Source organism: Rissa tridactyla, chromosome 2 (assembly GCF_028500815.1).
Source record: "Rissa tridactyla isolate bRisTri1 chromosome 2, bRisTri1.patW.cur.20221130, whole genome shotgun sequence".
In the NCBI taxonomy this organism is placed as follows: Eukaryota; Metazoa; Chordata; class Aves; order Charadriiformes; family Laridae; genus Rissa; species Rissa tridactyla.
In genome coordinates, this window is record NC_071467.1 from 65,644,792 (window position 1) to 65,669,351 (window position 24,560).

Genomic DNA, 24,560 nt, shown 5'->3' on the forward strand with positions numbered 1-24,560 from the left:
AAAGGAGTATATGTTAGAGAGCTGCATTGGGGGTATACTCGAAGCTTGTTCTCTGCGTGCTCTGAGGCAGAACAGGCGGTTGCTGTTACACGAGACCTTTGTACACTGATTCCCTGCCTCTCCCCAGCAGTTTAGGAAGCTCCCGTACCCTGGTATGATACACGCTTGAATTGGTACCTTGGTAAGCAAAACAGGTTACGTGTAAGTGACTGACGGGAGCTTCAAGCACAAGCGCTGTGGATCGTGTGGAGGATGCAAATAAAGGAGGTCCTTTGCCCTGCTCTGGAGGGACCGTGTTCACGAGTAACTGTGTGTGCACGAGTGTGCACACATGCTTGCATCTTCACGAGGAATTGTCTCCGTGAAAGGAATTGCAGAAAGCTGACTAGATGTCTGGCTAAACAGTTACTGAATCTGGTTAAACTATCGCAGGTGGATCACTCACCAAAATAATCAGTTGTTTTCACAGAGCTTGTTTAGTGGGAGACAGGGAGTTGTTTTGCAGTGCATTGCAGGCTGGTTTTGTTCAGCTTCATACCTGCAGCTCTTACTTTTCCACATATGCAAATTTTTTCAACATTGCTGGAACTAAATGGTTTTTTTAGTCTTAAATGAAATACGTCTGCAATTAAAAAAAAAAAAATTCCTCGGTGAGCCAGGTTCCTGGTGGCTATGGAATTGCTGGAGAATGGCCAGTGGGGCTCACTGACTGAAGGTAAGAATGGGAAAGTGGCACAATATAAGTCTAGAAATGGGAAGTACTGGTACTTGGCTACGCGTGGCCAGAACCGCTTTGTGAGCAGAGTCTGAGCACCATAAAACAGCTGGTGACACATCTCTATTTGAAAGATGGTTTTGGCTTCCAATCCACAGCCACACTCTGTGAGTTACAGAGCAAACTTCAATTAACGCTTGCATTTTGTTTGGTACATAGCTCTTTTTTAATGTTGCGTGGGATAATTTGTAATCTTCCCTTTTTCCTGCCTTCCTTCCCTCTGACGGTATGTGGTGCAGTTATTTCTCTGCAGTCTTACTGTTTTCTGTCGGCTTTCTTCTTGTTCTCCTGCTTGCTGCTTAGGGCCATAGGGAAGGAGATTCAGCTCCTCCACCTTTATGCTGTGTCAGTGACTGAAGCTGCCTCTTCAGAGAAGAGCAAGGAAGGGAAACGCTGGTATCTGTAATGGTATCTATAAACTCAGAAGTCAGCAAGGTCCTATGCTGCATCAGTGTGACGTTTCCATTGTTAAAAAGGGTTTCCCAGAGAGGGGAAGAGCCCTGTTGGAGTCAGGTTTAGAAGCAAAAAGGGCTATGTAAAATCAAAGCTGAGTTCTTAGCAATCAATACCTGTTTGTTAATGGTTCCACCTTTATGACAAGGTAGATCTGTGGAGAGAGAAATGACTATAGGAATCAACTGGGAATTACTTTAAGTGGAAACACCCACAATCATTAATGAATTTTCAGTGTAACATGTCTTTATTAAAGAAATCATCTTCCTTTTTTGTGTTTTTTTTTTTTTTTTTTTTTTTCTCCTAGGAGGCAATAATAATGAGCAGCAGTACTTGCATAAAGAGTCTAAACAAAGGCAAAAAAACATGTCCAGCAGTAAAATTACTGCTTTATTTTTATATTTTGGGTTTTTTGTTAGCTTTTTTTAGTGACTCCCCTGATCCTGTTTTGTATTGCAAATCTCCATTGCCGTTTAAATGGTTTCCCATAGAACTGAGAGACACATCATGACAGTTCATCAAAAATTAATGCATGAAAAAATCGAAATGTGTAAGACCATTGGAAGACCAATTGTAAGACCGTTGCTGCCTGGGATACTGGTGCTCTCTTTGTAGGAAGGAGATTTTGTTGCTGCCCTATTGAGGAGTGAGGTTTTCTAGAAGTCATCAAGTTTTTGAGATAAGTGTTGCATTCTGTAATGCACAGTGGCAAAAAGAAAAAAACTAAAACATTCTGATGATAACATTGTATAGTTCATAGAGGCACTTTATTTCATATCCTTGCCTAGCAAATGTAATTGTTGCTGATGAAAATTGGGAAGTTAGTATTTACATGACCCAAGGCAAGCAACTTTGAAACAAGCCCATTCCTGAAGTTTTAGTTTTAGCAGATGCCTTATTTCAGACAAAACTTCAAATACCCATGACTCACGGCCACCAACTAGAAGTGTTTTGTTGTTCCTAAGGGTACAAAACAATTTCTTTTGTATTTTGGGTAGTGAGTCATGGCTGAAAAGCATGTCAGTAGTGCTTCTAAAGGTAAATTGTATACAGCGATGCTGTGGGCAACATCTGGAGTTGAAGCACTGTTAGTTATTTGTGGGGTTGGACTCTGGTTTGCTGGCATGGATTTACTCATAAAAGATGACCAAGTGGTTCATAAGGTTTATTCTGCTGGTGTCTTTGATTTCCTCTGGAGTCACTGTTGACAAAGAACTATGAGCTTCCACAGTTTGATACTGTTACAGGTGGATAAGACTGTTGATGGTTATGATTTAATGAGGCATGGGATTTTGCAATGAGCTGATAAGGCCTGGCCTGATTCAGCATGTTCTCCTGTTGTGCACGTACCAGGATTTGCAAAACACTCAGGCCACTGTTGCCTCCACAGTGGTCTGTCATACAGTCTTGTGGGGTGAGTAGGGTGTCCAACGTCTCCAGCAGGCTAGCTCAGGATCCGTCCCATCAATTACTTTCCGTGTGCTTTCTGACTTCTCACTGCATTTAAGGTAAAATGAAAGTGCACTACCTTCACTGCGAGCTATCCCGAGAACAGCTCAGCCTCATGAAGTTACAGGTGTTTTTAAAAGTAAAAAGACCTATTTCCTCGGCAGTAAGGAAGGGGATGGCAGCGGTTACTCTTGCGCGGTAGCTGTGGACGTGGGAGCGAAGCGTTGTTCTCGCCTTGCTCTTCCAGGTGAAACACTTCTGTCTGTGCGTAGTTGGCAGCGGCAGTCACTGATTCGAGCTGCCTTGCCCGCCTGCAGGTCTGAAGTTGTTTCTTCCTGTGTTGGACTGAGTTTTATGCTCAGGGTTAGGTATTCTGGCTGCACATGTGCGACTGCCTCTCCATGCTACCCTCAAGCCCAGAGGTAAGTGGGGCATTCAGCTTCCTGAGCTGTCGCACATGGGGTTTCTCTGGGTTTGGTAGCATCAATATGCAAAGATGTGAGGATTCGCACAGATGATTCCAAGTCAGGGGTGGAAAAGCATAGCTGATAGCTGGCATGTCTTTGTAACTTCTCCCTTCTCAGTGGTAGCTCTTCTCTGCTCAGGGCAGCAGGCATCAAACAAGCAAAAGGATGGAAGTTACCTGGCCTCCAGACTGCAAGTATTTCACCATTTGTGGGGTGGCTGGGCAAGTGACTTAAGTTGCCTGGCATCTCCTTCCTCAGAGGCATGGATTTGATGCTGTGAAGGGTGTGGACTGCAGCTGACTTCCCCAGTGACTGCACTTGTCTGCTGAAGGTGTTGTAGATGGAAGATAAATTGCTCATCATTGCAGTCTGACAGCTGCCTAGAGAGCAGAGTAGGATTGATTCCTGAAGTTCTTCCTTAACTGTTTCATTTACCTGGGTGGATGTTCACTACTGAGTTTCTAACTCCTTTACAGTGTTGAATAGTAATATAATTATTTGTCGTGTTCATTTTGTGTACACTTAGCATCCTAAATAATACGGCTAGTATATTGTTATTTATATCTCTTAGGAAAAAATCTGGATTGTTAAAATAAGCTGATAATGTAGTCTTACTGTATTTGGTAGAGGCTGTTGCCTTGGGGTATGGCTTATCTTATTAACCAGCCATGAAAACCTTGCAGTTTTCCATCTTTGCTCTTCATCAGGTATATTACCATTCATATTATGTATCTACAGTTTGTTCACGGCAGTAGTGAGTAGCGTATTTGTGTATTTCTGGTGTATTTACACAAGGCTGCTCTCTGATGATTGCAGGCTCTGGAGTTGAGTCCACATGCGTTAATGTACAGCTGCTCTGTAATTAAGTAAGAAAATGCCCTATTCATTCGGCAGGGAGGTTTTCTTACCTTCTATTGTGCCATTCAGTTACCTATTGAGGGGTTAGCCTGTGAATGTGCTGTAATAACAAACAGGCTGTTGGAAGAGCAGGTAGCAAAACAATAGCCTGAAATAAGATACCTTCTGGGGGCATCTCAAGGGTGGTTGATAGACAATTCCTGAGCTTTTAGCTGTTAAAAGTCTGCTCTGAGCTCCAGCCAGGTTACAACACATGTTTTGTCTGGCACTAGTGTGGATCAGTGAACCAAAGGGTTATGGACAGTTAAAAAAATCCTTTCTGACAGAGTTTGAACCCTTGTTTTGGTAAAGCTGTTGAGAGAGCATGAAGGAGGTAGGGTTTCTCCAGGGTCTCCAGCACAGGAGTTTGATAGTCACTTAGGTAAGCGGGATTTGCAGTATGTATTTGTTGTTTCAATCCCATATTCCTCTAGTTCTTATTTTCTACGGATAAAATTCAATATTAGTTGGAGAAGGCTGCTTAGCCACTCGATTTAGCATTTAGCCTTCCAGGAGGGAGAAGACTTGGGTCCGGGGAGCTGCAGGCACCATGGAACTGGGACAGGGTTTGAGCAGGAGCAGGCAGGGACCCAGAGATAAGCTTGGGAGCTCAGAGGGGTGCACTGACAAGGGCTGGAATGCCACCCAAACATGCAGACACCGAACAGTGACACTCTGGCCACCTTTGCTATTTTTATTAAAATCGTATGTGGTGCTTTGCGAATGTATAAAAAAGAAACTCTGGAGAATGCCAAGTATTAAAATGTCTAGTTTAGGTTGCAATTTAGTAGAGTATTTTTCTGAAGAGAAGAGTCAGTTGGGGTTTTTTGGGTGCCTTTGCTTTGTTTGGGACCTTGAGAGGGAAAATTATTTTGTAAAGTAAAAGCTTATAACTGTGTACAGTTCTGAGACAGATGCTGTATGTTGTCATGTTGCTTTCATTGGAAAGCAAACATAAATACAGCTACAGCACTGTTAAATGCTGTGACTAACCTACGATACTCTAGTACATACTGTTTAAGATTTTATGCTGCCAAGCATGTTATTTTCTGCTGAAAGAACATTTGCTGCAATTTTATTTTAGTAATCTGTAAGGGGTTGCTAAGTGTACATGACAAATGGATTGCTACCTGCAGTATTGTGAAGAATATTGTAAGAAAATCTTGGTAATGTTTTCTGCTCCTTCAGTGCCAAAAAAAGTCCTGTGGAAAAATGTCTGTATGCCCCTTTGTGTTTTTTTTTTTTTTTTTCTCTCCAATGTCTACCTGTATGCATGTCTCTCTCTAAGGAAGAAACAAAACAAACTGAAAAACATCTTTATTTCATTTTCCTCTGTTTAATTGCTGATTACTTTAGAAGTAAGAGGACTATGAGGTCTTATGTTTTCATGTTTTCGCTTTCTATTTCACCAGCAGAATAGCTAACGTATAGTTTTCTTTTTATTAGGTAGAGGTTTTTTTTCTTCTGTTACTTTAAGTAGATACAATGTCTTCTTCCATGGTGCTGTGGAGGTTACCGTGTAGGTGACCTCTGCTTTTTAATTTGCAAGCAAAACAAACTTTGTGAGCATGGTCAAGCATAATTTTTTTCTGATTACGGTTTATTTTTTAAAAAAACGGCATGAACCTTTTAGAAGACTGCCTTAAGTGTGAATGTACTTATCTTGGCTGATGTGATAGCTAAATCTAAGCTGAAAGGGCTCTTTGGAAACCACTTGTGTTATCTGTAGATAGCAGGAGTGCCAGAATTATAGCTGGCTTGACCAAAATGACATGCTTTGTGTATGTTAGGGCATATGAACGAAGCATGCTGCCAGCTTAATTTGCCCAAACTGAGAGCTGATTTTACAGTCAACTCATTTCTTTGCTTCAGTCTTCTTCAGTTAGCTTTTCAATTCTGTGAATTAGCATCAATACACGTGGGAGGACATTTTCTTTGGATCCCGTGCTAAATTATTCGGAACCATGTAGAAGCCCTGACAGTGAGAGGAGTTGAATGTCTGTCTCCGCATCTATCCTGTTAGTGGGCTTTTTCACTGTGTATTTTTGCACCTATTTGAAGCAGTGATGTTAGTCTTCCAGTTATTGTTCAAGCTCTTTGACTGTGCTGATGAGTAGTTATGCAACATGTCTGAGTTCCTTCCTTTTTCCCAAGAGTGGGCAAGGACCGGCAGGACGAGTATTCACTTCGAGTATTCACTTCTACGTGCAAGTTAATTCTTGAACTGAAATTCACAGTTTGGGCTGGAGATGCTCTGAACAGATCCCTGATTAAATGAGGATGAGAGGCTGCTACCTATTAAAAGAATGGATGCTGTGTTGATAGCACAGTGTCAGGAGAGCTGGATTTTGGTCTGGTGCTTCTGAAATGTTGAGTGCAAATTCATGTAGCATTTTCATCTTTCATCCATTGTAGGAAGTGGTGACCTTTTTTAAGAAATCATTATTGATTTAAGGTTAATCAGCCCAGATGACACTGCTTGTTCTAGTGTAGTGGTTAAACAAATATATGAACCCTTGTGTGTGGGTTTGTTACTCTGCCGCTCGGTGCCTCAGCGATCTGCCATACCAGCTTCCAGCATCTGTTTCTCCTTCAGGGACCTCCACCATGCCTGTGGCACTGCCCCTTGAATGTGGAGCAGCTTTGCCAGGTTTATCAGTGAAACATCTCCAAATGAGGCTCTTGTGTCTGGTAGGATGCTTAGGGCTGAACTGCCAGGTGGTAATTACTGGAGCAAAGGGCTGCCAGGGCTGGGTCTATATACCCAAATCATGAAATGACTCAAAGTCATCCAGCTGTGGTGCATCACTGGCTTGTTTAGATGCTTAATTGCATTGCCCTCCCTCTTCTGCTCTTTCCTACAATAATAATACCCATCTTATGTCTGGTCCTTTCTGAAGAAAAGTTAGGCTAGGATTCTCTTCTCTCCTTGGGGGTTTTTCCTGTTGACAAAAAGCAAAAGGGTGGCAATCCAAATTGTGGAACTTGTCTAGCTTTGAGGAAGGCCCTCCTTCCAATATGAGATGACCAGCAAGCTCTGGCTGAGTCAGCTGTGCCAGTTTTAGGAAGTTTCCATTTCTGTTGGCCACCTGCCCCTCTGGCAGAGGTTACCGCTCTCGTGGCTGGGTTGGCGGTGTGGACATGGGCATGCACACCTGCAGCGGGTGCTGGAGAACTGATTCCATGTGCGTGAGCCACCCGAGCAGCTGTGTGGCATTGCGAGTGCTGCGTGGCAGGGTAGGATCCGGGGGAGCGTGGGCTCAGCCTCTCGGGGATAGCCCTGTGGTTATGCTGGATTAGCCGTAGTACGCAGCTGCATCGTAAGACGGCATTTTGGCACATGTGCGGAGGCTTTGTGCTTGTAATCAATTTCCCTCACTTGCTTTCCTGCTTCATGTAAGTGTGACCTAGAACACGGGGTGTCGAGGCTGATTCAGTGCTCCTTGCGTTGCAAGCAGTTTGATGTATTATTATTACAGGGTATGAATTTACTTCCCTTTTTTTTTAATTTGGAGATTTTTCATCTTGGGTTGAGTGATTTGGATTTCCTGCTGCTTATCAATGTTGGAAGATGGCAGTTCATACACATAAACAAGGAAGAAAGAGGAGGTGGATCCTGCTTCTAGTGCTGGCGGCTCATCTTCAAATATTTCTGCTTGACTATGTGGTTAGAAAAAAAGGCACCATATATTTGTGTGACTGTTGCAAAGCTTCCTGTCTTTTTACTTAATATCCCAAATTGTGTGTATCTTCCCCCACTCCTCACCCCCCCAATCTGCTTTATTCAATAACTAGGGTAAGACAGAGATGACTCCAGACTTTTTTTTGTGTTTGTGTGTGTTATAGATTTGCTGATTGTATTTTGATAGCAAAATTAACTTCTGAAGACATACCAGAAATGTACCAGTTCTATGGACTGGTGAGATAGCATTAACTGTAAATTTTTTTGTTTGTTTTTTAAAAGGCATTAGCTTTTAAGTCTTATTCTTTCCTTCATAGTTTTCAGAGAGCCTCATTTGTTTTAGTTCCAAAAGATTTCTCTCTTCTTGAGGAATTAGCAAATTAAACACAAAATAAAACAGTATGATTTTGTTGTTTCTTTAAAATTGTTGGTTGCCTTGTATTTGTAGTCTCTCTGCGTTTATTTGTTGCTGTGAAACAGAAAATACTTGCATTAAAGCTTCATTACAAAAGCAGTACTAAGTTAGGCAGATAAATCACAGGAGTATATGCAGTGCAAGGGATGGTATTTTGAACTAATAATCTGGAATAGGACAGCACCATCTTGTTTAAAGGAAGTGTGGTTCTGCAGCCGACTATACATTTGCTGCTGGAAAGGGGTATGTTTATAACGTCAACAGAGTGGATTTAGAGAATCAAAACATGTTCCATGGTAAAAGTGACCTGGAAAGAATAATTTTCATGCAGTTTTATGTTGTCAGTGTTTTTCATTCATTACATATACACATATCCCTGGCTGAGATGTTCTTCTGTCTTGTTTGTTGGTTTCAGGAGCTTCCTGGCTCTTCCGTAAGAATTATTTCGTGTCCCAGATCTGCCAATTATGAGCTTCTCAAGCTATGGGTGCAGGAGCAGAGGGGTGAACCTCCAGGCAGAAACCTGGTGCAAATAGCTCTGAAGCAGCTGCAGACAGGCTGCGCATATGATAACATAAGAATTGAGTGCACTGGGATTGAGATGTAGGCATATGAAAGGTGACAAATATAGCCCAGGGTAAACTTGCCTTTGGGAGAGAGCTCAGTCCCTAGGAAGTGTCAGGTTTTCACAGCTTTTAAATCAGGACAGCTTGACTTGGCACAGATTAACCCTTTTGTGAACCCCTGTCCTTAGTCTCTACAACCCATACGTGTTTGGGTTTCTCTGGTTGTGTTATCTGTTTCTGCTTGGGGGGGGGGGGGGGGGGGGGAACGACAAAAAACAACTGGGTGAAATGTTGAAGATATGGTGCATTTCTTCTGGATTTCCAGGCCTGTGGTGGTCCAGATGAAACCGTGTCTCTGAAAGGATGCTGGAAATCTGGAGATCATGGTCACATCTACTCTAGGTATACATGAACTCAATAACCAGAGTCAAATGGGGCGTGCATGGGTTGCATGTCAGGAAGCATAGCATGTCTCAAGTATGTTGGTTTATTGAGGTGAGCAGAGTAGCTATAATTTTTAGGCAGTAGAGCAGCCTAGACTTTCCAGAAGCATTTGACTTGCTGTGTATAACTGCAATCTTTCTTGTTTCTACGTAGAACAAATCTTCCAGAGCCACAACTGAAAAGGTTCGTCAGCCTCAGCCTAATTTTTCTTCTTCCAAGTTCTTTTTCAGTATCTGCATGTTGCCAACAAGTAGCAACTTCAGACAGTATAAATAAATATCACTGTCCTTACCGATGAAGGTTTCTGCGGGATATTGTAGTCTTTGGACTGGTAATGCAGCCTTCCAGAAGCAAAAACTTGGCAAAGACTAGAAATTAAGCGAAAAGGAAAAATTCAAGTCCTCGAAATTGGATTACCTTGACGTTTGTCACTTCTGTAGTGTTTTTGCTTTGCATTAAAACCTTTTCCCAGTTTGATTGGAGGGAAGTATCCACGTTCCCTTCTCCAGGAATGATACCCAGATTATGAAAGCCAAGGGTTGGCGCTGTCTAGTTGTGTCTTACATCACATCTCCATGTGGTGACCTCACTTTTTCAAGGTTGCTAAGCCTGTTTGTTTGTGGTGGTCCTGCCAGGCTGTTGCAGCACTGGCCCTGTGCAGGGCTCCTGGAAGCCTGTGGCTTTGACCCCTTTGGAGGGAGCATTATTGAGTACCAGTGTTTCCAGACAGCTGTGATTCATTCAGCATGTGTTTTTATGAACAAGATCGTTACAACCAGCGTCAAATCATAAATTATGAACCTTGAGGAGGAGGAGGACAAAGTTGTGTTTCCCTAGCTAATTTACTGGCATTCAGAGACTTCATAGAATTAATTGATTTGTGCCACAAGTGGGTCAATGATGTACTTTGAAAGCTTTCATGGATTTTCATGCGTCTCCAGGAAAAGTGGAACTGCCCCTCCTACCACTGTTGCGTATTATAAAGCAGAATTCTTCTCACTTTTTATTAACAACCACAACAGTTTCCGAAAGTGCTCTGAGGCATCAGATTGAGGAGCTGAAGTTACAGGCCCTGTGCCGATATGGTTGGATGAAGCGCTATGGTCTTTGTCATGCAAAAAGTGGGCATAAGGATATATTTATATTAATATTAATTTAAGCCCCTGGTATTTGGCATCTTTTCTTGAAAGGGTTATACCTACTTGCTTCTGTGAGCTGCATTTTAAAATTAGGGCCTTAATCACCCAGCTGTGTACAGTAATAGCTTTTAGGGTGGCAGTGGCCTCATTAAAAATGTACTTTTTGATCATGATAATGTGATTGTTTGAGGCGAAAAGCCAGTTTTTATTATTTCTTTTAAATGTATTGGGTAGTGAGTGCCCTTGATTTTTTTAGCTTGAGCAAAGTAATATCTCCAGGAGCTTCATTTTTCTCAGCCTGGAGTAGATCTCAATAGAGTGTCCCATTGTTTGCATCTTCCTTGACTGCTACTTTAGGAGAAATCTATACCTGAGGACAGAAGATCTCTTAAATTCTCATCTAATTTATGACCAAGAGGGAAGTAGTGGCCCTTTCAGAATTGGTGGGAGCTCTGCAATGCAACTGAATTTGAAAAGTCAAAATTCCACCTCAGAGAAGCTGATGTGAATGCTGCCTTCTCCTTGTCTTCATTTCTTGGTGCACTTGCTGTGTGAGAAGTGCTGGGATTTAGGAAGGGGAAAGAGGAGACATCTGTAACCGGTTTGCAAGAAAATAAAAAACGGTAGTGTAGACAAATTGAGTGGTCACAGGACCCTGACATAGAAGAAATGGAAGATACAGCAAGGCTGTGGGTGTTGTTTCAGTGCTGCAATTATGGTGGGAGGTTTTGGGTTTTGATGGCTGTGATTTGCTGACATCATTAATGCTCTCATCTGAATAATGAAGTTAATAGTCCAATAATATGAGTGTTTGCGTGTGGGCAGAGTTCAGATCTTCAATGTGTCTGATGTTCTGTTGGGTGCCATTTTCTGCGCACCTGCTAACAAGACCATGATCATTCATTTACGGTGTGTTTGGGAGCTTATCCGTGTGATTCAAAAACTTTACAGTGATTTTTTTTTAACGTTCTAATTTTACTTGTACAAAATGTCTGTGTTGATGTAAGTATCAAAGCTCAACAAAAGGAAAAGAAAACATATTTAGAACTTAAAGGAATGAAAGATCTTGAGAAGAGATGATGATAAGCTGTAAGCAGGTTGAAAAGTCATGATTACATACATTGATCAGCCATTTACACAGCACAAGTGAATGGTATTTTCCTCTCTGATTTATGTGAGAAGACCAGCAAAATTGACCGAATCCAGCTGAGTTTATTTAAGTAGTTGATGGATGATGTATAACTCCAGCAATAGTAAATCAATGTTATTGTGAACTTAATTAGGCTAAGGATGATAGTCACATTAGAAGCAAATTAGTTAAACTGGTGAGTGTAAATTAATACCATACTCTGTAGCTGGCATAAACTTAAAATTGCACTTGGAAGCCTTGCTTTTGCGAACTAAACTGGACTGTCCTTTAACCAAACTAAAATGTCACTTGTGAGATCTTGCATTACCTAAACTAAGTATTAAAATCCCACCCGAAGTTAATAGGTGACAAGGAAAGGCAGCGGTAGCAACTGGATGGAATCCACCCTGGAAACTAAACATTTGTAGTTGTTTTTTGAAGGATAAGTAGTCGTACATTGTTGTGAAATATAGTTACCAACATTTGGTTTTGGTTTGCAGTAAAAAAAGCCTGTTCACCAACATCAAGAATCTAAGAAACCACAACTTAAACAAAAAAAAAAAAAAAGAAAAAAATAACTGCAATACTACTTTGAGATGATTTTAGCATGGGTTTTGTCTCACTTACATTGGCTTTGGAGCCATGACGATAATACATTGGGGTTAAAGTTGTGCTTAAGGGTCTCTCCGTAGTAGGCTGAAGGCCTTTGGGGTTTTGGTTTTTTTAGGAACTGCCTACTTAAGAACATAATAAAGACACAAATTGTGTGTGTAAACACCCTGTGTCAGAGTCAAAAAGGTAAAGCATTGAAAAGATCCAGCATGAAAAATCTTGTCTATGCTGTGTTGAATTTCAGATGAAGGCTTCTCAGCTTTATTAAAAGCAGTACATCTCTAGTGGTAGGAGAGCGAGTGGGTTTTCAGACATGCTCTCGAATAGACAGAGATAATAGGCCTGGGGACCCTGTGCTGAAAGGCATCCTGGCTTCTTAAAGTTTTGTCTGGAATAATTTTTCTTTTTGTTTTTGTCACTAGTGGAGCTGTGTTGATGGCAAGAGAGGATGGTGGTGTTTGAGAAAACAGAAGCCTAGAAAAGGGCGTGCTATAATCTGTATCCATGCTTCAGTCAGGATACCTTCTGATTTGTCTTGTCTTATTCAAGGAAGCTTTAAATTTCCTTAAAACCAGGATAACTTCAGTAGTGTGGAGCTCAGTCAATCCTGAAAGACCTGCCTGTGGGATGGGGAAGTTGTTAGGCAGTTAGCTCACCTAGAGCACCGTGTTCCTGTGCCTCTGCTGATAGCTGGGCCATATTGGCTGCTAAGCTCACCTAGGTTTGTTGCGACGAGACATTTGCCTGTATAAGAGGCTGCCTTTGGCTGTGCTGGGCCCATCTGGTGGCACGTGGGGCTTAGGCCATGGGGGAGCTGGTCTCACCGCAATGCAAACTCTGCTACCGAGCTGCTGAGCCAGGCGGGTGCTCGCCTTCCCTTCTTATTTGTGGCCCTGTACTAGCTTTTCCTCTGTTAGAAGTCCCTTTAAAAACAAAACATTGATGTCTTAATTATGGTTTTTGAATCTGTGTTCTATCTACCCAGGATGATTTTTAGGGTCTGTGCAAGAGTGACCTCTTGAAATTGCTGCCTGGCTCGCAGGAAGCTGATCTGACAGCTCCAGAGTTAGGAGAATTGTCCTTCCAGCTCCCAGGGGCTGCTTGGCCCGGCTGGTGCTGCTGCTCCTCATGTTGCTCCACGAGCCCCCCGTGCCTCATGTACCCAGCAAAAGCCTGTGGAGAGCGGCTTTGCTTGGTCAGCAGAAGAGCTTAAGCAGTTCCAGAAGGGATGGGGGAAAGGCTTGGCTAACGGCAACCAAAGGGCTTGGCTAGCTGGGGAACAGGGCATAGAGTTTCCTGCAAATTTACTATCTAAAAAGAGCAAAGGCTGTTCTCAGATTTACGTTCCATTTTTTGTCAGACTGTACCGCCATAGCAAAACCTAAATGAATCTGCAAATTGAAGAGCTTTTAAGCTCTTCATGATTCTAGATAAAATGATAAATTCCAGAAGGATCTAGTTAGCATTACACTTTTGTAGCTTGCACTGACAAGCCAAGTCGGTTAAGTTTGCAGTAGTGAAGTAAACCTTTAAAAAGCTCTCTTTTCTGAGACTCTTGTGCCCCAGTTTTGAAATAAACAACGATTAAGCCTCATTAAGCATGTGGCTCAGTGCTTCCAAAACCAAAATTTACCCACCAAGTTGTTCTGAGAAAAAATTTGACTTAGAAGACCTGTGCATCAGAATCACGTGCAGGTTTTTTTGGGAAGCAGGTTGAGGTTTTTCAGAGCCAAAGGTGGTTTACAAACTGTTGGAATCTTCTGCATAGCTAGGAGCTGACTCGTGTTCGGTAGCAACTGTAACAGTTGTACTTCTAAGTTTGAAGAGCAGAATTATTTGTTGCTTTTGCATTCAGTGGATTGTAATTTCCTTTTTTTTTTTTTTTTTTAGCATGGTTTCTGCCATTTTTTTGAAGTTTAGTTTCCATTTGACTGTTAGAAATTGGTGTTCTTGGAGATAAATAGGAATATTTTGTTATTGCACGCATTTTGTCAGGTTAATATACTGTATAAGAAGCTGTACAAGTAAAACACAGGCAATATTAGTGTGATACATTTAAATAAGAATCCTCACAAACCAGAAAGTATTAAAATAGCTTTTATATTGGACGGGAGCATATTCATTTTTACTAATGAACAACATTAGATAATTGACACCATATGACTTTTAAAAATCTGCACAAAGACTAATAACCCTCTGTCAACGGTTACTTACTCGTTTTTACTCGGTGTGTGCAACTTGTACTACTTAGGCAGACAAGGCAGAATGTGTGTTGGGAGTGGGGTGAAACTGCAAGTATTTTTTTTTTTTTTTTTTTTTTCAGGATGTTGGAGGCAAAGTTGCTTTCCTGGAATGTGGCAATTCCTGAATTTCTGTTGTCTGAGGGGAAGCCAGGCGCAATCAGCTGTGTCACTGCCCAAAGCCGGCCTTGCCTCTGGGTTTCCTGCTTCCAGCTCTCCCTGTGCTAGATACAGAGTGGGAGCAGGGGGAGGGACAGGGAGCTGGGATTCATCATCTGGTGCAGAATTTCGTAAGAAAGAAATCCATCCAGCAACCTGCATCTGCATGACGGGGGAGTGGGGACATTGTTCACCCTTGGTTATTTGGCTGCCCTGGCTGTAAGAGTCTTTACTGCCTGACAGAGAAGCTTTTGTGTGATTTCCCCAGGAGAAGTCATGACTAATCAGCTAAGCTGATGGGTGGGTGGCCGGCACTGGGTAAGCCAAGAGGATGCCTCAGCCATCTTCACCTCCCACCCCTTAAATAATAAAGTATGGGAGCTATGGGAAAGGAGTTGCATGCAGGGTTGGCAATGGGCAGTGAAAGGGAGGTTCCCTTCCAGCCCTGCCTTCTTGTGCAGAAACAGGGGAGTAGTTTGTTCTCTTCTTCCCGTTTCTGGAAGATGTTTTAAAGCTGTGAAAGAAAAGATTTCTTTAGCAGAGGGGAAATGTGATACCCTAGAAATAAAATAGCTGTAAAAGAGATCATCTTATAAAACGTAAAACAATATAACAGAAAATCCAAATTCAGGGATTAGAATTATAGGGGTGGCTTTTAAGGATTTTAAATGACCAAGTGGATGGTTCTGGCACTTAAGCGCTATTCCTCTCTTGAAAGATTGATATTGGTGGTCTTAAGATATCAAAATATAAAAAGATGAAGACTTGCAGCATACCTTGGATGATTAGGGATGGAGTGGCTGTCACAGTTGTGTTAGTTCCAGAGTGTACTTTGTATTTTACAGATGATGGAGATGGAAAAAGCATTCTATTGGGAAGCAAAAGGAGGAAATGGAAACTGGAGTGTACCTGAAGACTGCAGTGGGGCTCCTGAAGTGGTGTAGAGGAGCAGATCTTGAGTAATGCACTCCGGACCCAATGGGGAAGAGTGTTTTGTCTTGCACCTATAACAGTGGTTTCTTTGTGAAAGAGCTGCCTTGGCTTGGAGGTTTTCATAACTCTCCACCCATCGATTTGGTTTTGAGTTTCAATTTGTATATGCCATGGAGAGGACAAAAAAAGATTTAATTCTACACGTTTATTAAGCTGACATCTTTCTGTGGCCCTTCGCTCTCAGGGCTGTTCAAGGTCAACATTATTGAGACTGGTTTGTGGCAGTGGGTACTGAGGAAAATTGTTTTACCGTGCTTATTTATTTTATTTTAATATTAAGTGGAGCTAAGTGCATTGCACTTTACTAATTGAATCTTCATTTAATTGTTGATAACTAAAAGCAAATATGAATGGTTGTAGAAGAGTTTCTTCTAAAATGCTTGCATTATGGATCAAATTGCATTTCTTCAGTCCCTGAAGTTTTTTGTTTTGTTTCCTGGTCTTTAAAATTTTGCATTATGGTTGCGTGTGACATACTTACAAAGAGAGCAATCCCATCACCAAGGAACACTGCAAAATGTTTAATCTGGCATTTCTAAGTGATTAAATTAAAGAAGATAAGAATAAAAGTACTGCAACAGCAAAATCTATTTCCAGCTGCTTCTGCATAGAAACAGCGTCATACACAGCACACCAAAATGCTTCCAGTCTTACCTGCTGTCCGTAGACCCAGGAAGAGGCTCCATGTAGGAAGAGGGAAGGTGTACAGATGTTTCTTACTATTAACACTAGGGATAGGTAGTGGGAGGACTTTTCTAAAGGGTGCCTGTACGTTCTTTTTATGATGGAGAGAAGTAATGTGAGAGCATGAAAAACTGTTGCACAGAAGATGCTGGAGCCCAGGGCCTTTCAAATTACAAGTCTACTGAATGTTTTCAACCTGTTATTTAGCCCGAGTATCAGGGCTAGAACATCGTAAATGGCTGGTACATGGGGAAGGTATCCTGCTGCGGCACTTTGTAACCTGAATTGGAGCAGTGAATCTGTGTAATGGCTGCATACAGAGGAGAGCGAAAGCGGGGGAAAAAAATCTGAAATAAAGGTGTATTAGCAGTCATGTGCTAGTGACCTATTTATGTGTAAGGTAGATGCAGAGAAGAAAAAACTCCTTTGGGGTTATATGCCTCATTGATGAGTTACAAATGAATGCATGTGGTTCAGCCTGCACCCTCCTGCTCCCCTCCTTCACCCCGCTGGGGTTAGCCCAGGCCGGGTCCAGTGCCACGGAGGGGACTTTGTATCGGTGAAATGTTGCTGCTCTCCGTTTCCTATGTTTATGGCTCAGAGCAGGCTTAAATAACGTGGTAGTTTGATCTTCAGGTATTCAGTGCTTTACAGCACTAGGGTTTTTTCTTGTGGGGAATTGTGCGGTGGTGAGAGGAACAGCAAGGAAGTTTTGAAGTCAGCTGGGGGTTGCCTCAGCTTAAGTGCTCTGTGTTGGACATCTCTCGCAATGAAAATCTGTTCCATGGCTGACTGGTTGGAAGAATAAGACCCCTGTGTGCATACGCAATAGATAGATGCCCTTCCAGAAGCAGGTCTGCAGTTAATGGAAACGATAGGTTATGATACAAAATTGCTGAGTGTGAGTACAGTCTCTGAATCAAGGGAGTCCCGGTCTGCACCACTGGTGACCACATCACAAGGTACTTCAAGCAGCAGGAGCTGGATGTTGGGGCGACCAAGGATCTCGTTGCTGCCATTGGCAGTGTCTGGCTAAAGGTGAACCTCCATCTCAGCTTCTTCTGAAATCCCACCTTTACTGGAGTAGCTGGGACATTTGCACATTGCAGACAAGGTTATAGCAAGTGTTTGTATTTATTTGTGCTCCAGGCTTAAAGAAGCACAATTTGATTCACGCGCCATTTACAAACAAACAGTTTGCTGGGCTAGGACACTGCCTAAAGGTGATAGTAGTACCTGTTGGAGGAGCTAATGAACATATTTGGTTTAGGCAAGAGATTTTGGTTTAATTTGCTGATAAACCTCCAAGCTCAGTTGTTTCCTCTCTTACTTAAGAATTAGGAGCTATTAACTCCAAGCTTCTGTTCCAAGCTTTCCGCTTCATTTTACCCTTTTGTTTTAGGCAAATCTCTTGGCATGTCCATGCCACATTTTTTGTCAGTTTTAAAATGAGGATACTTTTTCTTAACTGTCTTCTAGGGAGGACTTGTTCATTGGTGCCTCTGAAGGAGAAACTTTTCTGAATATTGGAATAGCTCTCCAATAGCTAAATAAGCCTTTCTATTAAAAGGGTCCTCAGTAACTTAGACAGAAAGGGAAGTTTGTATGAAGCACTCCATTGTGCCATCTTGTGGTGTCCCCTGTCTTGTTCAGTAAAGTAGTTTGAAAGCTGCTTCTCTTCTCTTGAAACACAGCAGATTTATTGACAGCAATTCTGATATCTGACCCTACTTTTTTTGTAAAAACCTATTTCAATTAAAAGCTGTTCCCCATACCATCATTGGCCCTCCAGAAAATATGGAAAATGGTGGCCCATAACAAATGAGGCTTGAGTTTTTGATGCAGTACAATGGTAGTAAGGACCAGTGGAAACCTGCGCTCCACACAGCATGCTGGTGGCAGAGCAGAGGCAGGCGGGCTCTCTGTTTGGGGCACCAGTGAGGGGACCTTGTTGAGGAAGCTGTGGTTGACTTCAGGAATGACCACAGAGAAACATGCAGCGGAGCAGTCCTTCGTGGGGATGGCCAAGGTCATTACTTACGCTGCAGAGCTTGCCCCTGTCTTGGGCAGGAGAGAATCACACAGATGCAAATAGAAGCTTTCCCCTTATTGCTGAGGGTCTGCTCTGGGATGTGTTTTGCATAAGTCTTTGGCCGGCCACACAGGCACTGGTGACTTAGGCAAGCCTGGGAATGTGTTCAACTTGGCTAAGGTCAGCTCAGGGGGGGAGAAATTCTGTTTCTTGTGTGTGAATGACAAGAACTGAATTGCACTAACCCTTTCCTGAAGGGTCTTCCCCAGCTACAGAAGACTGCTTTAGTGTTGGTGGATAAATAAGTAGGCATTTGCAATGGGAGCGATTAAGGTTTGTCAATAGTTTTATCATAGATGATGCTTTAAAAGTAGCTGAGACCAAATGATCAGTCTCAAATTAAACCTCAGACAGCTGAGAGGGCTGTGGGTGAAGGTGGTGGTGCTGCCAGTCCTTAGGCTGGGGCTAAACTGGGCTGCTTTGCTGGCGGCAGCACTGCAGAGAAACCCACCATATGCCAAGTGATACCACCATTTCAGGAGCAGCATACGTATTTGTGTTGTGCCCGAGCTAATTAGCCCTCCAAAAAGACCTCCAGAATGTCAGCTAGCCTCTTTGTGTAGGGAGGCTCAGTGTTTTTAGCAGAGACCGCCTCGCTCGAAACCAGCTCTAATATCTCTAACGTGGTGCTGAGAGGGTCCTTTTATCTAATCGAACTCCAGCCGCTTCAGGATGGAGCATTTACAACATCGGGCATGCAACCCAGGAAATGAACGGTCGATCCTATAGGGACTGAGAGAGACGGGATGCTCTAACATGTATTGATTCATCCGTATTTTAACAAAACAAAAACTGTATTAGTGCTGTTGATTTACCTCACATTACTATGTGTCCATTAGACACTGAATCAGTAGTAGTAATGGAAAGCTTATGATTGAAATCATAAAGCAACTAATAAGTGTGGAAACTTAAAAAAGAATTATGATATTTGGGATAATAATGGTAATGAATAATGAAAAAAATAGGGATGGTATAACTTAGAGGTATATAAAGAAAGCAATTGTCTTCTGGACTTTGAGGAATTCTCCAAATGATGGACGTCTAAATAAGAAAACCTGTCATGAATGCTTCTTTCCTCAAGTAAATTATCATGGAAGAGATCAAAGCAGTTTTGAGGCTGACAAAATGGCAAGTGCTGGGGAGAAAAGAAACTACAGTGGAAGGAAAGGATCGGAGTGTATTTTAAGAAGTAAGACTGCAACAGTTGATCAAAAAAATACTAAGCTTTTTTTTTTATATATATATCTGTCAATCAGTTTCCAGCAAGAGAAAAACATTTGGCTAATCCATCACTTTTTCGAGATTTTAGCAGAGGGAAGTTTCAAAACATCTGTGCTAGTGAGCGGAGCGACCATCACGCATCTTCCCAGGGCCCACGAAGTGCTGAGGTGGTTTCATTTTGCTTTATATTTAATCACGAAGCTGTGTACGCTCACTGTGTTTTCCAGAGCTCTTTATGCCTGGGAATTTTAAAAAGGGTAGTAGTGATTTTTTTAAAAGATTTCTTTCATTTGCTTGTGAATTTGAAACCGCTTTAAATATAGATAAGGTGGCTTGATTTGCTGTGGTTTGTCTGGCAAAACACATGCAATTAACACAGAGCTGTGTTGCTCTAATGGTTTTCCCAAGACTGACTGCTACGTAGGGTGGCTGGGTTAACCCAGTGCAGTCCTGTTAATTTAACTTACCATGCTAAAATGGGTAATAAGGCTAGGATTTGACAATAAATCACGAAATGCATCTGTATGTTTATGTTTTGTTGATATACTCGCTGAGGATCTGTGTTCAAATTAGTTTTATTTACTGAAACAAATTATTTATTCTGGTAAACAGAAGATGACCTTGTGGGCCACGAGCCTCTGGAGAAATAATTTGTGGGATATATTTTTGGTGAACGTTTCCAAATTAATTTCCAAATTTTAACTTGCTTCATGTACATTGTGAGCAGTGTAGGGAGCATTATGGAATTCGGAGTGATAAAAGTGTTAAGAAATCATCAACTTGCATATCTGTGTGAGTGGGAGTCATTTAACATTCAAATGATAATCCTATTTTGTGCTTGAATAAAGGCAGGGTAGGAAGACAGACCAAAGCTACAGTAAACTAAATCTAATTCTCTTTTATTGTCCCTTCAATGGAGCAGCAGCCAGGTTACGTACCCTGTATAAAGTTCGTCTCATGTGCTTGCTGCCTTCACATCGGTCACTTGCAAACCTTTTGGTTTACAGCTGTGTTAAAGCATGAATCCACTCCCCAGTCTCTTTCGTTACCCTGCATGTGTTTATCTTTTGATGGGATCTTTTAACTTTATTAATGATTGAATACTACATGTGACCACACAAAATGGTTATGGAGGAATGGGGCTGCGACTCCTTGAGCTGAACAAGCGATCGTTTTCTTATCAGAAGATAAGGTGGGTTATACACCATGCCCAGCTGACTTTCCTGATGGGCTGAGAGCGAGGGAGCCCTTTGTTCAGTTGTCCCTGGTATAAGGCTCTGCTCTTCCGAGTCTCTGGTTTTCAAAGTGACTTTGGCCGTGACGCTCCTTCTCCTGTACTCAAGGTTCCCTGGTGCAAAATAAGTTTACCAGTGGCAAAATTTTCTCTGTAACGTGCTTGAGAACTGCTAGAGAGTAACTGGTGGCTACTTCTGCTTTTTAGTTTCTTTGTAGGAAGAAATTAAAAACTCCCGGAAATCTAGAACCTGCCTATTCATAAGCCCCAGCGCTCCTGGATACTTCTGAAAACCCTAGACAATTGTGCAATTAAGCACATACTCGTTATTCATGTCAGAGGAATGCAACAGAGTCTGGGGACTTCATTCACAAATACCAGCTTGGTGCTTAAAAGGGGACTTGAACTGTCAGGGTGGAAACACCTCCGGTGCCTCTGCCTTTGGCGCCAGCATCGTATTTCACAAGGGAAGGAATAGAGTGATACGTTGTTTTAAGTAGTCTATAATATACATTCTGTTGCCCTTGCGAGTACTAACAGCCATGCAGAATCCTATTGACAGAGCCGTGGGTGAGCCGGTATCTCAATAGCTATTATTTGTTTCTCCACTGCAGCTTTATAGAGGAGAAGGAGGTCACACTGAAAACAGTTCATGTTTCGCAGCTTATCTATCTGACAAGTCTCAAGCTGGTTTGGGGTAGAGGCTGCCGTGAACAAAGGCTAAATGTGAACAAACGTGCAAAATGCAGATGTCGCATAAAATTTTGACAAGATTGGGAAAAGAATAATCAGAAAGCAGTAAACTAAAGGTGATTCTGTCAAAGGTCACGATGCTTACTCATGGATTTTAGCAGCTAAAATTGTGATAAATGCCGTCTCTCCTCTTTGCCAATTCTGCTATTGTCCAAAAAAAAAAAAAAATCTAGTACTGCTGTTGTCAAGATGCGACACTAATTTTACAGTAATAATTGGCCTTGTTTTCAATTGACTTTATGTAAAAATCAAACTCTTACTTGTTTGTGACAGTCTCAACTATGAGAACTGTAGAAATCTCAGTGTTATTGGATTAGAGGGCTCAGGCTTTTTTGTACCATTTTATTGCTCAAGAGTATTTTATTTACTGGCTGAGTGGAGAATCTCATCTTACAGCAGCCCTCTTCTTTGTATGTAAATGCATCTTATTAAGATAAGTGGGTACTTCAGCTTTGTTGGTTTTAGCAAGATCACTTTGGGAGCCCTGGTACCTCTATGATGCAAAGACACACTGACACGTGCTCTGGTGGAACATCCTTTTCCAATATAATTGTGTTACCGCCTTCTGCTACCTGGTTTGCATTTAACTTTGTTATTTGCTGGTATGTACCGTAATAATGTTTAAAGGGACCCTGTCAATGCTTTAAAGTAGCTTGAACCCCATATGTACAGGCAAATGTTTTATAATAGGGCTGTGACATGATTTTCCTGTAACCAGCTGTCCCACTGTGGTGGCATACACAGGAACACTGATCTCTCTAATGTTGTAAGCCACTACCTACGAGGTAAATATGGAAAGCAGGTCTGCAAAATCCGTCCTTTCCCCTGACTGTCTCACTGCTTCACCTGAGATGTGGTGACCAAGAAGGAGATGTGGAGAAGCTGTTGCAGCTGCTCTACCTACTGCTCTGGAGGCATTTAGCTGGTGGTGCTGGTGCAGGGAGGGTGCCTGATCACCTACCCCTCTTCAGAGCTGGGCAGCTTGTGTGTGGGTGCGATGATGGGTAAGGTTGGGTTTTCTTCTTACTGATAGCGAAGCTTTTCTGGGGAAACTGTGCAGTGGTAAAACCACTCGAGTTGACCCTTCTTAATGTGTCGGATTGCCAAAGGTGTACTTGTGATGGGCACAGCTGGGAGGAGAGCAGAAGAGACTATTTCTCCCCCATGCCTGAGTGCAAGGGGACGAGGCAGGTCTGTCTGACAGCACCTGGACATGCCAGCTGAGTGGCAGCGGTGGTGTTCCAGCCAGCATAAGGGGGCTTCAGTGTTGGGGTAAGCCGTAATGGAGGCAATGGTTACTATTCCACAATGGTTTGGCTCTACATCTGTGATAACCAGAGAACTAGGTCTGATTGCATCAACCCTGAAACAATCTGCTAATATCCAATGTCTTTCCTCACTACAGGAAAGACATTGAAGTGCTGGAGCGAGTCCAGAGAAGGGCAACGGAGCTGGTGAGAGGTGGTCTGGAGAGCAAGTCTTATGAGGAGCAGCTGAGGGAACTGGGGTTATTTAGCCTGGAGAAAAGGAGGCTGAGAGGAGACCTTATCGCTCTCTATGACTACCTGAAAGGAGGCTGTAGTGAGGGTGGGCATCAATGTCCCAAGTAACAGGCAATAGAAAAAGAGGAGATGTCTCCAAGTTGCACCAGGGGAGGTTTAGATTGGGTATTAAGAAAAAATTTTACACTGAAAGGGTTATCAAGCATTGGAACAGGCTGCCCTGCCACCACCAGGGAAATGGTGGAATAGTCATCCCTGGTGGTATTTAGAAGACAGGTAGCTGTGGTGCATAGAGACACAGTTTAGTGATGGTTTTTGTCAGTGTTAGGCTGATGGTTGGACTTGATGATCTGAAAGGTCCCTTCCAACCTAGGCAATTCTGTGATTCTATGATTTTAACACTAGTACAGCACTCGTGTGTTTTGATTTTAGCAAGATTTGGTTCAGCTTAGATAACCAAAGCTGAAATCCAGTCTCCAAAGTGTTTGAATGGTGTTTGGAGCTGGGTACTGCGTTGCCTTCTCAGGATGGTTCTCCCTCTCTGAGTAAGGAATGCATTTCGTGTCAACCTGCTCACCTGGAGATGGATATTTACGGAGCAGAACTGGCTTCAGGAGGTTCCAGATGTGTAAAAAGCTCTGCATGTGCTGCAGGATTTTGATCCATATGTTCAAATTAAGTTTGTTTCAGTCTTTTGTCTGGAAAAAGATGGATCCATCTCATTCCACAGGCAGATAAATCAAAAAGCCACACTCCAGTTTTTTAAAGTGAGTCATCCCTTTGCAGAGCCTAAAATCTGAGAGTGGAATGTGCTACTGGAGATTTTATATATCATTGTATTTTGATTGGCAATAACTTCTGAAATATTTGTTTTGTTGTGTTTTCTCCCTAAAGTCACTGGTCTCACTAATCTAATTGCATTTTTCCATTGTCCTTGCTGGAGAAGAAATGTAGGTGGTGTCAATGAGAAATCTTTGCATTGTTACTCTAGAAATACACTGAGTGTGTCCAAAAGAAAATGTTTGCTTGTGGTCTCTTATATTAGTAGTAATATCATGTTTATCTTGTATATTTTTGTTATATTTAAGTACTTCATATGTTTCTGGTAGGACTTCTTATCCTTGCTTCTTTTTAAAATTTCACTAAGATTGGTATTGGAATTTCTTGAGAGATTGATTTAATACATTTCTTCAGTTTGACGCTGTACTAACTAGCTTATAGCTGATCAGATTGCAGCAGTCTCTTCACTATGCTCTACTGGATCTGAGCTCATTTTTGCTTACTTCAGTGTATGACAGCAAATCGAATTGGCAGTCACTCTACTAGAGGCTTTTTCCCCTCTGCTATCAGGATTTTCCTGGAGAAGAATCTTTAATAATATTCCTGATAAATTAAATATTTATCACAAATTCTGTTCTTTTTTTTTCAATAGGTGTTGGCATCATGTCGGGCATTTCTTTTAACATCTCGGATTCCCACCAAGGTAAAGCCACTGTATTTCTATAAATATTCTGGTTTTCAGATACAGATGTAAGTTGCTTAAACTAAGTTGCATAAACTTAGCATGTTTTATACTTGTGCATCTGTTTAAAAATATAATAATTGTGGAATGGTACGTTGCATGGTGCTGAGTTACAGCAGTGCTTCTGTTAGT

The 24,560-nt window shown here is 42.0% G+C and overlaps 1 protein-coding gene across 2 annotated transcripts in view; it reads left to right on the top strand.

The window, feature by feature from the left end:
- The window catches only part of CARMIL1 (capping protein regulator and myosin 1 linker 1), a 198,818-nt gene that overhangs the window by 57,373 nt on the left and 116,885 nt on the right, over positions 1-24,560 (top strand). For both annotated transcript variants that reach the window (XM_054190029.1, XM_054190030.1), the window contains exon 3: positions 24,339-24,389. In XM_054190029.1, coding sequence (XP_054046004.1) covers positions 24,339-24,389 — 51 coding nt within the window. The remainder of the gene's footprint in view (positions 1-24,338; positions 24,390-24,560) is intronic.